The following is a 16596-nucleotide window of genomic DNA, read 5'->3' on the forward strand; positions in this document are numbered from 1 at the left end:
GGAAGTGTTCATCTTAAGCCACGTTACGTCTCCATGTGGAAGTGTTCATCTTAAGCCATACATAACATTATAGATTTTGCGGTCGAAGTGTACGCAACGCAATCGTTTAAAATTTTGAATAGGTAGAATCCCCTGCCATAAGGAAGAAAAAAAACGACAGAAGCTACCTATTTTTTACTGCGGCCATTGATTCAGGAGATGTGATTTGTACACGAAATTCGTTGATGTTAAGTAAGAAGTAGAGAGAAGGAGAGGGAGAGAGAGATAGGAAGTGGCCGCAGTCCGAAATCAGCAACTGTCTTTGGGAACAAGCCTTCACCAAAGCTAGGATCATGCACCAATCGTAACCTAAGTGGATTGTATGAACGCGGTTATCCTGACTTGATGGTTCACGCTCTTAACTACATGCCTATTCCTTTAATCTACGTGACTCTCCTTCTGTTGTCATTTAAATTTGATAAAAATTCTTAAGCATTATCCATATTCTCTTTGTCAGGCAGATGGTCCACCTTGAAGATTCTTAAATTGATGCGAAAATTTTTACACGCAGATAAAAAGACTTTTCTACAATAGCTTTTTACTAAATTATTAACATTTATATTGAACATAGTTACGTACCAACTAATAAAAAAAGATGAAATCTATTGAGTTAAGTAAGAAATGCATGAATGTATAAAATAATTAGTTTTTTTTTTCTTGCTACTCAATTCCTATTCGTTACGTCACGGGAAGTAAATCTAATAACTCGGGAAAGTGCGCTATATTCTGTGTAAATTTTTTTTTGCATACCAGTCATTGTTTTTTCATTACACGCAATTACATCTACAACTGATGTATCCCTTACAAATTTAGCGCATTGCTCGGCACTTATTAGTGCTAACACAACTGTCCATGCAGGACAGATATATTCTTCACCTTGTTAAAATAGCCGCATAAGGAGAAACCAGATAGCTATGAATGTGATTAGCATTCTCCAAAAAAGGAATCCCTATCGTTTTTCTGTTGAAGGCGCTTAATACATCACTCAATTAAAAGTAGGATGACATACGGACATACTGTAAGTTATAAACTGATGATCGTAAAATGTCATAGAATTGTGATATATGTCTTTTAAAGATTGGTACTATCTAAAAGTTATATTGTGTCGTCTATAATGCCGATGCTTATATGTCATCCTACGAATTTATTGAATGAAGTGTTATTTTCTCGCCTTATTTCAAAATTATAATATATCAAAAAATTTTGACACATTTCGAAATATGGTACTATCTAAAAGCCATATGGTTTCATCTATAGTGCTGACTCGCCTATGAATTTTTGAGTGAGGTGTTATTTTCTTATTTTCGATAAAATGGCTACACAATAAAGCGCCACGGCGTCATAAAGCGTGATCTCTGGGGCACGTAGCTAAAACTATTTTCAGTTTAATCGACCGGACGCACTAACAAAACTTCAGGTTTGATTTATATCGCAATCGATAGCGAGAATATATTAAAGCTAATCAGTTAATCAGTAATAATAAAAATTATGGGCCTTTTCAATCTATCAGTATTCACAATAATCAGACACAATGAAACAACGAACAACGAACAAATTCTGTAGCGCTATCGACATTCAGCGTTTGTCCTATAGGGCACATATTAACATTTTAATAATTGACGTAAGTCTTAGAGACCCTTATACAGAAATTCTTTCCGTTCCAATATATACTTATGAATATTACAAATTAAACGACAAAAGACAGTTTGTTCTCATCTTTTGTCCTTCCACGACTTTGTTGTTCTCTCGCTAGTAATTTTCCTTTAAGTATTTACCTAACCAGATATAAAGTTAGTAAAGTGTAATTGAATGCAATTAAAAGAACAACGAATACAATGTTTATAATTAAGAAAACCTTACGGACATAAGCACTTTCACTTTTGTTCTTAACAAAACAATGCATAAAATAAAAGAAAATTATGTTCGGCTTTGGCTGAATGTTTTACATACGCCACTTTTATCAAAAAATGTATATTTTCTCTACTTTATACCATAGGGTGGGCATGGTTAGGATTTATGGATTTTTTCTAGGCCCATCTATAGAATACATGGAAACATTTTTATCGTTGCACTTGTCATAGTTTCTTAATTCTGCAATCCAAGAAGTTTGTGATATTATGTGGGCGTATCCTTGAACCGATTTAACCCATTTTCATTATGAAATTACTCGCACGAACTTTGAATGTTTTTGCGCCATTTTCAATTTTCGGACTGAGAGAACTTTTACCTTACAAAGATTCAAAGAGATAGAAGGACGAACGGACAGACATATTTAGAATGATCTAAAGTACATATACAATACTAATTTATAGCAACTCTGAAATTTCTTTTTAAGTGTTGCAAACGTTTTGATAAATTGAATATACTCAGGCCTTACATCCTTTAATTATTGGTTTAAAAATATCCTATACCTATAACCTGTTTAAAAAAACATTTCCATTTAAGCTTATATATGCAATAAATTTTATAATCAATTTAATGTGTGTACAGAGCTTCTGACATCTGAGCATAGAGAGGAGAATAAATGCTAAGCTGAAAAGCGTAAGAGACAAGACAAGAGACAGAGAGAGAGAAAGAGAGAGAGAGAGAATGGGAAAGCATGTGATTCTTTTTATTAAAGTTTATAGAACATTTCCATATAGCTTTACTTTAAACATTCACTAACAACAACAACCTATCATACAGATGGGTACTCATTCAACCAAAGCGTATTCGTTCGGACGTACAGTTCAGTTGCTAAACAACCCTTGTATTTAACGGTATATGTTTAGTACGAAAAAGAAGCAGAAAAAAGCCAAAAAAAAAAAGAAAAAACAAACAAATACCAAAAAAAAAAAAGTCAAGCTCATCATCAACTTTACTGTATACTTTACTTTAATCAAGTGATTTTAGAGGTTTAAGTCTCCGTTTAGGTGCTAAATAAATAATCTTCTATTGTTTTCGCTTACTATGCACGTGTTACAGCAAAACGAGATTTTTTCGAATTACCTTAAAACAGAGAAGCACTTGAAATAGTATTTAAAAAATACAAAAAAAAAAAAAGGAAAATTAATCAATTCTTTAACGACATTATAAAAAAAAAAAAAAAAAAAAAAACATTCAATTTTAATAAATGACTACCTAGAGACAATAAATCTGTTTAAAAAGCAATAACAATAAGTTTTGCGTGTTTTCGTTAACATTTGATATGTTGGAGGACAACTAGTATCGTCACATTACCGATATAAATGCATGTTTCCCTAAGTCGCCTCAAGCGTGTAAATTTAAACAACTGTTTGTCAATTGTCTTCGAATCCGTTTAAAAAACGAACTTTTTATATCGAAAAATTCAAATTTAAAATTTTATTCTTCACTTCCTTTTGCATATAAATTGTACGAAACTTAAGACTTTCGATAAATTAAAATCTTTTGCAGAGAAACTATGGCTTTCGAGTTATCACTAACGCAACAAGTACGCTTTGCAGTCAAGTAAGTAATGATTAACTAAATTATTATATATCTATGTAATAAAAAAAAAAAAACTCACAGCTTCTTCTATGGAAGTTGCTTACAGTGTTAGAAGCCACCAGTACTTAATTAGAAATAACTTACCTAAATTAAGCCATAAGTACTTTTTTCTTTACCAAGCGACGAAGAATTTTGAGAAAAAAAATCCAAGAAAGTTAGAAGTCATTTGTATTTAATTAGAACCGGCTTATCTTCTTTTAGGAAACAAATGATTTTTGAGTGAGTTATTGGCAAGTGATTAGCCGAACGAGTAAAAATCTTGAAAATTGAAAAAAATTCTTACGGGGTTTCCATAAAAAGGTGCTTACCTTTTTAAAAGTTAGCAACACTTTATTAGAACTCGTCCATATCTATTGGGAGATCACTGCTTTTGGAATGATCTTCAGCAAGTGATTAACTGAATATAGAAAAATGCCTAAAACAAAAAAAAGATTCTGACAGCATTTTTTAAGAGAGTTGGGTGCAGTTTTAGAAGTCACCGGTAGCTCATTAGAAGTAGCTTAACCCCATTGAGAAACCCATTACTTTTTTGATTATGATACTTTACCGACAGATTAACTGAAATGTGAGAATGCCGAACAAGGAAAGGAATTATCACAACGCTAACGAAAGAAGTCGCTTATTGCTTTAGAAGTTACCAGGATTTAGTTAGTTAGATGGAGCTTGCTAATCTCATTAAGGAGAGCAATACTTTTCGAATGGTTCTTTAAAAAGTGATTAACCGCATAGGGAGGAACTATTTAACTGTTTTATCTCTTTTGGTTACAATTTACATTCAGACGAACTAAACACTACTTTTTCTCAGATCAATGACTTAAAACAAAGCTATGTAAAAAGGAGCAGCAATGTTCAAATTAAAACCCTTTAAGTAAGCGGTGTTTAACTTCAAGTTCTACTAAAAACTTTTTACAATTTTAAACTTTTTTGACGTAAAGTACTAACAAACAAACATATATGCATAGGTAGTACAAAGTGCGATCTATCCCACTGAAATTTTAATTCTCAAATAGCGATATGGCAGTCGCGAGAGTTATTCCCTCGGTCAGGCGGTAGGTAGGCTAAGGGGATATAATTTTAAAAAAAAATTCTTACCATATCTTCGAAAGAATTTACTTGATTCTTTAGGAATTGCCAGCACTATTTTAGATGTAGTTCACCTCCGCAAAAAGATATCCTATTTTTCGATTGTTTATTCAATCCAAAAATAAGCATTGCGATGACGAAAAAGGCAACAAATTATTGGTATTGAAGTATTCTGGTATAGAAACGTAAAATTTTGCTCTTTAAAATTTTTATAAAGAAGGATTGAAAAGTCCCGAGACTAATTATTAAAACATATATATCTGAAAATCGATCGTATTCCTTACTCCTCCAGCAACTGCAGTCTATTGATACTGACTCTACGAAGTTTGTAAAATTAATTGTCAAAAATCTAATTGCATATTCTTGGGCGACCCTGTATTTTTTTTAAAGGGAATAAATACAACAAGTAAAAACACTACGGCGAGCCATGGCCCATCGTTGAACGCTCTCCAACACCGTAAAAGTGCTCATATAATGACTTTTTCCACAGGAATGTTATATGGGAAGTGATCGGAACTATTTTCAATAGCATTGGTCCTTAGGGCCGAAGACGTCATTTTACTAAATTTCATACAAATATAACTTTCAATCTGTAAGTTAACCACAAGAAAACAGGGCGGGCGGACGGAAAGACAGACAAGCTTAAGTCGATCAAGAAAGTGATTCTGAATGGATAGGTATAATAAAAGGTGAGTTTACCTCAAGTCGTTCTGGATGTTGCATACTTCTGGACAAACTTAATATAATTTTTTACCAAAAGCGGTGTAGTAAAAAGCAAAAAAAAAATAAATAAATAAATAAATAAAAGTAATTAGTAATATTAATTAGATAATTAAAAAAAAAAAATGTCTCATCTAATCAGGTTTTTGAGCTAATTTTTTCTGTCTGGCATTCGTAGCTGTAATATCCCTGATACTAAGAGATTAACCTTCGACATCGATAGGCCTTCACATTAATTAATTAATGATTTTAATAATTTTGCTTGTAAACATTGCTTTTATTAGTTAGTTCATTAATTCATTGATAATTCAACTTAAATACATGAACATAATTATTTTACCTCTAACTAATAATGACGCTCACGATTATATCTTTAAACAGTAAATTTGCATTAAATGAATTAAATAAGTTTTAACCTGTTTCTACCACCGCTGATTAATTCATAAAAATTTACATTAAAATTGAAATGCAAAAAAAACGCAATAATAAAATAATTTTATACTTTTTTCCATTTTTTTTTCCTTTTTCTCTTATCTCACTTATCTCTTACTTTTCTGGAATTCTATTGCTGTTATTGTATAAACCGAAAATCCAGACGAATCTAAAATATTCAAAAAAGTTTCATTCACCTCAAAGCAAATATTCAGTACTTAATCCATTAACATATGCGCGGAAAGTAAAAAGTATTAGTGTTCGTTCAAAAATTGAAAGTCAATTTATTCTAGAATTCGTTGTGATATTCGAAATGTGATTAGAAAAATTCTGTAAGGTTAGCCATATGATAATTTTATATATGCGATGAATGTCACAATATCTACGATAATACAGATCGAATTTTTCAACTACTGATTATATATTAATATATTGGCATATATGGCATTTACATCATTTTGCATCACAATGGAAAGCAGTGCTAGGGTATTGACATCCATCAATCTGTTAAGAGATTGTATTGTATTGGAAAGGAACTCTTAAATTACATGCGGAATGAATAGAATGAAGAAATGATTTCCTGAGCATTTGTCTCTTACCACCTCATGTGTTAAAAATTAACAGAAAAGCGACAAATATTCGAATGGAGTAAAGTTATGAAATCTCTTAAAGCTTTCTCGGCATTGTCGATTCTTCTCTTTGCTAAAAAATAAATTTTAAAGAAAACACTAGACAACAATAAGGAGGGCGGATTTATACGCAAGCGTGATCATCACTATGTACCGAAGACGGTACACGCGGTAGCGCACGTGTTAATAATGCTTATAGTTCATTACAATATAATGAAATCAAAATTTCCTATGGAATAATAATAATGATCTATGGCTTCCTATTTAATAATGACGTGTGATACTGAGGTATACTAAGACTGTGTAGGTGTCGGCAACAACCGGAAGGGCTTGAGATAGACCAGCCTTTATTAGAAAACTTAGGCAAACATGTCTGTCCGCTGATATTCTTCTATTTAACTTTTGAGGTCTTTTGATAAGATCACTTTTTATTATATCGATCGATTCAGAATCATTTTCTAAACTTGTCTCTCCGTCTGCCTCTTCGATATTCCTCTGTGCAAACCACATTTCCGGTCACTTCCCGTATAACTTATTTGAAATGTCGTTAGTAGTCCTTTTAATTGTTTCCTTTATTTATATTACATTTTCTTAATGTATGGCACTGAAGTGGGTGTCCTCAAGTAATTTTTTTTTTACAATAAAATATAGATTAAGAACTGGAAACAGGTAATAAGTTAGAGATTTTTTTAAAATTTCCAACAGCTTTAGAAATATTATTGGCTCAGGTACACCTGTTTTTCAAGCCAATTTGACTATATGGACCAATGACTTAGGCAAAGTCCCCAATACGTGTAAGACAGTGATAGCAAGAACTAAGCGAGAAAAGAAAACAATATAGGGAGTTGTCTTAGTTTAGTGGGTGTATGGTCAGTTGATAAGTTTTGTGCCATTACCAACTGAGCACTTACCATAGTTCTCCAAGCTAAGATTTGTGAACATCGACTTGGTAATCGTGACCCTTCTCTACTCGGTAAGGCGCCAGCATATGAGAAAGCTTTCCTTTTTTTGCTTAAGGTGGGGATCTGATTCCTTATTAAGTAGCAGACGAAAAGACGGATTAACAGGCAAATATATTGGTACACGAATGCAAATAGAATGCCACTATCTTTTTAGAATAGACAAAGTAAGGAGAGAAGTTAGAAATGGTGTTTAAAGTGATTACTTCCCTTTAAAACGACATTTGATGAGTAAGTTTGAAGTTTCTTAGGGAGTTAAGTAAATAGTTGAACTTTTTGTTTACCGTTACTTTTAGGTTTATTGAAAATGCACCACACGCTACAAAAAAATACACACACGCTCGAAAGTTATGCATGTGCTGACTAATTAAAAAATATTTTGCTTGCTATTATGAATACAGAAATGATTAAATTTAATTGCATTAATTATCACTAATTAATAATATATAAAACAAAAATTTTATTAATTAAAGTAAAAATACTATTTAATTATCTTTAGTTGTACCGGCATACCGGTTGCAAGGTTTTCTTTGGATCGTCCCCATATGGTCGTTAACTCTATAAATTTTTATTTTACAAAAATTTCTGAAACGATCTGCTTACCTGATCATCTATTATTCCGTATTCTAAGTAAGTTGAAAGTTATATATACGCGATTTACTTATAACAGCTTATCGAGCCTCTCAAATGTATTTGTGATATTGAATGGAAATATTAAGGTTCTACTTGCTTTTTACCTTCTTTCAAAAATTTGAATCGTTCTGGGCTGAATGATTTCCATCAAAAAGGAAATTAGTGTTAATACCACCTTAATGCGGTTCAGATATTGCTATGGAAACATAAAAACAAGAAAAGGAGAACCCACAGTGAATAAAAATTTTAAAATATAAAAATCTGACACATGAGTATCGTAAAAATACTAGCAACATGTGCCCTTAACACGTTCTCCATGCCAAGCTACTTACGAGTGAAAGCCATTTCTGCTCCATGAAAACAATTCAAGCTAACAAAGTTTAATAGTTTTGAATAATTGGCTTTTCAGCCGCGTGTACTGTAATCGGTACACGTCTCAAATGGTGTTTTGAACGTCATTACGTCACCCGAAATAGTGACAACAACGGTTGAGTTTTGTATCCTAATAATTTACTTTAAAAAGCTGGGTATTTTGGCATGTACTGAACCCAGTACACTTTGTGAAAATCATGTTAATAATGTTTATGTTTTATAGCCAAACTGTTCTAAAATATTCTACTATACATAAACATACTGATAATAATTTAATATTGCTAAACTAATCCATTTTGATCCCAAGCAACTTATCAGGGGAAAGTTTGCAATTTATTGAAAACTACTACTACTAAATCAATAGGCATTTTAAAGCTTGAACATTGCCCGATATGTTATAAATTGAATTTTGATAGTAAATATTTGCTTTTACATTACTACGGAGATTTGCGTCATTGACTTACACAACAATTCCGTAGATTCAATGTAACTCTATTTTTTCAACAAATCTTATGAAAAATTTAAAAGTCAGATAGACCGGCGATTGATTAAAGCAAAAAAGGGAATGATTTGTTTACAGGTTGCGCAAACTAATTCAAAAAGTTCTGTTATTAAAGAAAGATTTACTGGCTAAAAAATCCCAAGTGTCTTTAGCCAGAACTTTGCGACTTATGCAACTTCTAACTGCTACGGACGAAATACAGATTTATTCCTTAGAGTTGGAAGGAAGATTGTATTATGAAAATCTGCGTTGACTAGATATGTTGTGTTTACCAACGGAGTTCGTCTCAGCATTTTTCCAATCTTTTATTTCTGAATTTTGTTGTACTTGTCAACAATTGCTTAAAAAACTTTCTGAAGAGAAAGCTAATTGATAATAAAACAAAAAGAAAGAAAATAGAACACTATGGTGGGCCCGCTATTAAATACCCTACATAATTTCATTTGCTAAAGTCGTTCATGTAGGGCGTTATATTGGAAATGATCGAAAAACTGATCCGAATAATTTTCGATAACGTTCGCCCAAATTTCACCAAAATATCTCGAAAATCGCGACAGGTAGGTTGTGTACAAGAAAATAAGATTAGCAAACAGACGGACGGACTGAAGGACAGACAAGTTTACATCAATTAACCAAGTGACTCTAAATCGACCGGTATAATAAAAACATTTACCCGTCCAAGCTTAATATATCCTTGTACCACAACTAGTATAGGGTAAAAAAATAATTTAAAAAAAAAAAAAAAATTTGTTGTCGTTTTTTTAACATTTCATTTTTGGTTTCCTATATAAGGCATTGATAAAAATTAAAATATAAGCAGAATTTAAATTTATTTAAAAATAAGAAACAAAAAAAAAAAAATGAATAAATAAAGAAAAATGATAATAATTAAATGCTTGATAATGGTACATATTTATTAATCTCTTATCAGAGGTGTGCTTGCAATGGCCAATTTCATCCTAGTAAGCAAAAACATTTATGATATATATATATATCATTAATATATATGTGGTATCAATGAGTAATCTGCCACGTACTCATCATAATGCAAAGTTCAACTTCTTCTCCTCATTGCTTTTTATAAATATAAAAAAGATTATCATAATTTTTTTATTTTTTTATAATTTTTATTACTCTGCTAAATGTCACCATATGAAGGTTCAGACTTATTAAAAACCCCAGACGCTTATCAGTTATGTTGCAAAATGAAAAGAAAGAAATCAAAACAACGAGAATATATTGGTTCGACTAAAAGCGAATCTTGGACACCCATTATAGCAAATATTTGCTAGTAATTGCAACCGTATTAACCGCTCGATTGGAACTGCATGGGAAGCAAAATTTTATTGATGCTTCAATTATGCATAAATTACATTCCCACTTTCACGTATAAAGCAGTCTGCGACCGATCTTGTACTTGATCTGTAACTATCATATCAACGGCACATGGGCTAAATTTCAGCCCATTTCTATAAGGCCTTCTTTCATTTTTGCCTTCCGCAAATACTTTGGTTATTTACATTTTTCAAATCCAGTACAGATTTCAATCAGATTGTATTGGGACATTCTTGCGGTAATAATTTTCATCCGTTAAATGATTTGGGCACCGGTGTTAATTTTTGTAACAGACGGAGAGACAGGCAAGCTTCAAAAACTGCAAGCTGGTAAAGTATATAGTCATAGCTGCAATATGTAGGTAGTAAATGACTGATTACTTGAAATACGCCTTTCGTCGTAAGTTTCACGACTTTCAAGATTTTGCAGATCTCATCTGTGGTCATCAAGAAGAAAGTTCATAATTTCAATTTCAATTCAAATCAGGCGAATGGATGAAAGGACGGATGGAAAAATGATTATTACTCCATATACATGTACGTTAGCCCTTTATCCATATTCGTTTTTGTAGCACAATTGCTGCCTTTCCCACAAGTAGACGAAGAGGCGGAGGAGAGATGGTGACTGTTTTATGTACATACCCACAAATACTACTACCCCTTTCCTTGCCCCAATACTCAAATTCAATTATCTAGGACAATTGTTGCATTCGTCACATGTAGATGAATGGGTAGAGGAAAGAATGCTTTATATACTTACAAATACTACTACCCCTTTCCTTACTCCCTCCAAATTCAGTTTTCTAGCACAATTGTTACATTTCCCACAAGTAGATGGCCGAAGGAAAGAAAGGTGACTGCTTTATATTTATATACCCACCAATAGTATTGCTTCTTTCTTACTACTTGCAATTTTTTAACACAATTGTTGCATGTGGCACAAACAGACAAATGCATGGAGAAAAGAATAGTGCCTGCTTTATGTAAATATGCATAAATACTACTGCCTTCTTCCTTACCTTTTTGACAAGTTTCAATTTTCCGTCTTCCATAAAAAGACGGACGGACGGACGGATGGAAGAATGAGTGCTGGTCCCTATCCACAATGTTATCACAAATGCTATCCCCTTCTTCATTACCTTTTTAAATAGCTTCAGCTTTCTAGCAAAATGGTTGCGTCAGATGGACGGATTGGATGTACAGATGGGCGGATATAAAAGCGGTTATTTCCCATTTATATGCCTACTCAGTCTACGCTATCCATATATACAAATATTACTGCCTTGTCCCTTACCCCTCTATGCAAAGATCTTCTTAACCATCCTTCTGCTTATGGGTGTCAAGGTCGTCCCCTGAGCGGCTTTTCAAATATATATGATTCATATAGAAGAATGTAACAAAATGAACACAGTCTCGCATGCGTATATCTGGTATATGCAAGAAAACAAATAAATATTTTCGTTGATCGACACAACGCTTGGCTTCAAATTCACCGAAGATTTTAAGACTTGAGGCCTTCAAATTGACTTAGGAACATGTATTCGTTGCATGGTCTCTAAAAACGAGGCCGATAAGGTGTTATTTACTGAATGGCAAACTCATTATACCGTCAGTTTTTGCTAAGCATAAATCTTGCATTATCAGTAGCAAGCATAACTAGAAACGAAGCTCATTGATATGCTTTGAAATTGAGATCACGCAAGGAATATAAGTCTGATTAGAAATCGATAAATTTGCTTCAAGTAATGGGTTAATAATTTGAAAAAATTTTCAATGAAACTAACATTGCATTAAAATTGATATGACATGAGCACAAATAATATGCTGTAATATGCTGCGCTTTATTAGTTCGTTGACAAAAAAAATGAAAACGTATTTGAAGAGCTTTCGTTAGACCTGTGCTGATGTACTGTTTGTTCGTGAAGTGAAATGAAAACAAATTTTGATTTTTTTTTACTTGAAATTCTATTATTATGCAAATTATCAAGAATTTATTATTATTATTATTTTTCTTCTTTATAGTTATTTAAATTTTCTTAGCCGTCAGCAGCGTTTACGTACAGATGAGAAGGTCATCGTCGAAACGGTCTATGGTAAGATTAAAGGTGTAAAATGGCGTTCGGTTTACGGCACAACATACTACAGTTTCGAGGGTATACCGTTTGCGAAGCCTCCTTTGGGTGAATTACGTTTTAAAGCACCAGTTGCACCGGATCCTTGGACGGGCGTGAAACGTTGCACTCGTATCAAGTCGAAACCGTGTCAATATAATATGGTGCTTAAGCAACTGCAAGGTCGTGAAGATTGTTTATACTTGAATGTCTACACAAGAGAGGTGACGCCCCCCCTCTCCCTTTTTTATTTTACAGTTTAAAAATAATTTTTTTTTATAATTTTTTATTTATAATAAAAATTTAGCTAAACCCTGTAAAACCATTACCAGTTTTGGTGTGGATCTATGGCGGTGGCTTTCAAATGGGCGAAGCTTCCCGTGATTTGTACAGTCCCGACTATATAATGATGGAAAATGTTGTTTTAGTAATAATTACCTATAGGTTAGGAGCTCTAGGTAAAGTTATTGAAAATAATAACAATTCTTTTCCTTTGGTTTTTTTAACTTTTGTTTAAAATTTCTCTTCCTAGGTTTTCTTTGTCTTGACGATCCTGATTGCGATATACCCGGTAATGCTGGACTTAAAGATCAACTATTAGCTTTAAAATGGGTTAAAGCCAATTGTCATTTCTTTGGCGGTGACGTTAATAATATTACGGTTTTTGGTGAAAGTGCCGGCGGTGTCTCCGCCCATTATATGATGTTAAGTGAAAAAGCTAAAGGTCTATTTCATAAGGCTGTCATAATGTCAGGTAGCGTTTTGACATCATGGGGTTTTTTATCGAAAATGGATTGGGCTTATAGATTGGCCAAAGCCACGGGCTTTAAGGGTTTAAATGAAGACAATTTAGTGTTACAGCATTTGCGTAGCGTCAAAGCTCAAACACTGATGAGGGTAGCCGCTGGCTTGTTAACCTTAGAAGAACGACATGATAGAAGGTTCATGTACACTTTTGGACCTTGTGTCGAAGCGTATGAAACGGCTGATTGTATCGTGCCTAGGCCACCATTGGAAATGCTACGCGATGCATGGAGTAATGAAATTCCTTTATTAATTGGCGGCAATTCATTTGAGGGCTTACTAATGTTTACCGAAGTCCGAAAATATCCTGATCTTATAAACAATTTAAAGATTGAAAGTTTACCACCTTTCGATGCCGCCCTAAGCGACGAAAAGCGTAAAGAGTATGGTCAATTAATTAAAGAAGTTTATTTTGGCGAAGAAGAACCCTCGTGGAAAACTATTTTACAGTACAGTGATGTATGTCTGTCCTTAACAATTTTCATTTAATTTGAAACCAATGAAAAAAAATTTTCGTTCTCTTTTTCGTAGATATTTTCCTATAAATACTTTTGGCATGGTATCCATCGGGCAGTATTGGCTCGTCAACGTTATGCTACGCAAGCCGATACTTATTTGTATCGTTTCGATTTTGATTCGAAACATTTTAATATTATGCGTATCATCGCGTGCGGCCGTAAGATACGCGGTACCTGCCATGCCGATGATTTATCGTATCTATTTTACAATGCGGGCGCGAAAAAGCTCAAGTATCGTTCTGCTGAATTTAAGACCATACGACGTATGGTAGCAATTTTAGCGCAATTTGCCAAATGCGGTGATCCCAATATACCGAATGACAATAACACCCTTATCAACTGTCCGCTCGAACTAGAGCTGAGTAAGGACAACAGCGACCACCATCATCATCAGCACCAGCATCAGCAACAGCATCAGCAAAACGAAAAGGATTTTTGTAATGAAAATTGTAGCAGTGGTATTGATATTACTAGGGATAGTAATGGTGCTGGTGGTGACGTAACTCATGACGACCGTAGTGGTGATATATTGCCTGACACCGTAAACATCACTGATGTTGACAATAGTAGTAGTACTGGTGGAAATGAACAAAGAGAACATAAAAAAAGACAGCAACAACACCACTGGTTGCCCATTTCACCTGACGATACGACATTCAAATGTTTGAACATTTCCGATGAACTTGAAGTGATTGATTTGCCCGAAACCGAAAAACTGCAATTATGGGATAACATGTATGAGGATAAATCATTGCTATATTAAACTGAACGCTACTACACGTTTGTCTCAATTTTCGCTCTTCTCCTTACACTTCCCCTCATCACTCTATCTCTGTATCTCTTTTATATATCTATAAATGTATCTCTTTTTATATTTACCTCCAGTAAGTGTAAATTATTGTTGGATTTTTATTCTTGCATGGAAAAGGACTATTTTTGAAAAAATCTCTTTAGTGAATTTAGAAAAATAATTAAATTGTTTTCATAAATATATTTTTGTAACACATTTAATTAAAGGATAAAGAATTTTGAAAATAAATATTTTGTAAAAAAGAAATATATATGTATATATATATACATAAAAATAGAAAGTGATTATTCATAGGTAACTTCTTGCAGATTTCACTCGCCGCTCTTCGGCGAAATTGAAGCTATACGCCAACGTTTTACTGCACTCTTACAATCTTCGGGAATTTCTATAATGAATAGATCGTTAAACGGCCAGGTGGATGGATAGAAGAAAAGAAAGACAAATAGATAGACAGATAGATAGGCAGATGAATAAGGGAATGTAAAAAAAAAAAAAATGCAAATGAATAAAGAAAGTTTTAGCCAACAGATGAAAGAAAAATTAGACGGAGGAATCGGCAAATGCATTAAGGAATGGATTGATAGATAGGCGGACGGAAGAATACGGAAACAAATAGGTTCATGGATAAGCGTTCGAACGAATAAACAAACTAAAGGATTTACGGATAGATAGACGGACAAATGAACAAATGAAGTCACTGATGGATAGAACAACGGAAGATTACATAAACAAGTGGAATGAAGGGTAGAGGATCGTAAGGACGCACAAAGGAATGGATTTATAGATAGACGGAGGAACGGATACATAACAAAATGCATGGATGGATAGACGGATGAACGAATACAAAATCAAATCGATGGATGTGTAGACGGATGGGCGAACACACAACAGCAAAGGATTGACGGATAAACGGTCGGACGAATGCATAAACAAATGGATTGATGGGCAGACGGTCGAACGAATGCAATGTTGTATAGACTCAATGGATTGATGTACAGACGGAGATACGAATACAAACAAATGCATTGTTGGGTAGATGTACTGACGAGTGCGTAAACAAGTGGGTTGATGGATAGATGGTCGGAGGAATAAACGAAAGAATTGATGAATAGACAGGCGCACAGACGCGTAGATAAACGAATAAACTGTTGAATAATTGCAGGGACGGATAAACGAAAGAATAGATAAGCATTCAGTTGAAATAACAGATGAACGAACGATTGAGAAATAGATAGGCAAGCAAATGGAAGGATATGAATATATTGGTGGATATATTGATATTGATGAACGTTTAGATAGACGTCTAAACGAATGAGTAACTAACTAGATGTATGGGTAAATAGACGAACGCACGGATAAATGCAAAATTTTTTCCATAAACAGAATTTGAAAAGTACGAATGTAAATACATAAATTGGCAGAAGCATGACTAGGTATAAAGAGGTATAAGTAGACAAAAGAGTAATCAAGTGTTTCGAGGATGACTGTTAATTCATCCAATCAACTACTTCCTTCCAAATTCGCTAATCCATTTGTCTACCTAACCGTTAGATTATTTGTGCGGTCACGGATGGGGAATAGACAAACGAATAAGGCGAATAGGCGACTGAACAAAGCGATAAAAGAACGGGGAGACGAAAAGATGCATGCATGGATGAAAAATAGCTTTATTTCCGCAAAGTGGCCTTGAAAGAGAGTCTCACGAATACATGAACAACTAGGAAAGAAATGTGCGCAAGGTCGCTTTTCAAACGCATCCTAACCAAAAGAGGTATTCATAAAAAAAAAAAGAATTTCATGCCCGCTGGAGGTGCAGTCGTCAATGTCTTGATATTCTTTAATAAAATTCAATACCCTAAGCTCTTGCAGAATCTTCTGCAAAACTGAAGAACCTATGATGTCTTCTCGTTAATGGAAATACTCGAGCCTTGCAGACTTTCTGAGCCTTTCTACATTCATCGAACTTTATCTGTTTCCTCTGAAAAAACAACTCTTTCTAGTCTTAAAATAAGCTTCCGTCTGTTTTAATTCCACACAGATTCCTTTGCCTCACATACAGACGACTTTGATCTTCACAACCGGCTTTAAGGTATCTGAAGACATTTTCTTCGTATTAAAAATAAGCTCTGATGCGCTAACGTT

The 16596-nt window shown here is 33.7% G+C and overlaps 1 protein-coding gene across 1 annotated transcript; it reads left to right on the plus strand.

Moving 5' to 3' along the window:
• Positions 1–2849: 2849 nt before the first annotated feature.
• Positions 2850–14516, plus strand: LOC119638538 (esterase B1). Its single transcript, XM_038035405.1, has 5 exons — positions 2850–3507; positions 12233–12545; positions 12629–12779; positions 12854–13584; positions 13657–14516. The coding sequence occupies exons 1-5, from the start codon at positions 3461–3463 to the stop codon at positions 14404–14406; spliced, it is 1992 nt and encodes a 663-aa protein (XP_037891333.1). The 5' UTR covers positions 2850–3460; the 3' UTR covers positions 14407–14516.
• Positions 14517–16596: the final 2080 nt, after the last annotated feature.

This window comes from Glossina fuscipes, unplaced genomic scaffold (assembly GCF_014805625.2).
Source record: "Glossina fuscipes isolate IAEA_lab_2018 unplaced genomic scaffold, Yale_Gfus_2 90, whole genome shotgun sequence".
NCBI classification, from domain to species: Eukaryota; Metazoa; Arthropoda; class Insecta; order Diptera; family Glossinidae; genus Glossina; species Glossina fuscipes.

Bases quoted from the DNA above. Each gene is read 5' to 3' on its own strand.
- LOC119638538 (XM_038035405.1), top strand. From the start codon at position 3,461: ATGGCTTTCGAGTTATCACTAACGCAACAAGTACGCTTTGCAGTCAA. The intron at 3,508-12,232 runs GTAAGTAATGAT...TCTTCTTTATAG, and splicing joins CAAGTACGCTTTGCAGTCAA to TTATTTAAATTTTCTTAGCC. The intron at 13,585-13,656 runs GTATGTCTGTCC...TCTTTTTCGTAG, and splicing joins CTATTTTACAGTACAGTGAT to ATATTTTCCTATAAATACTT.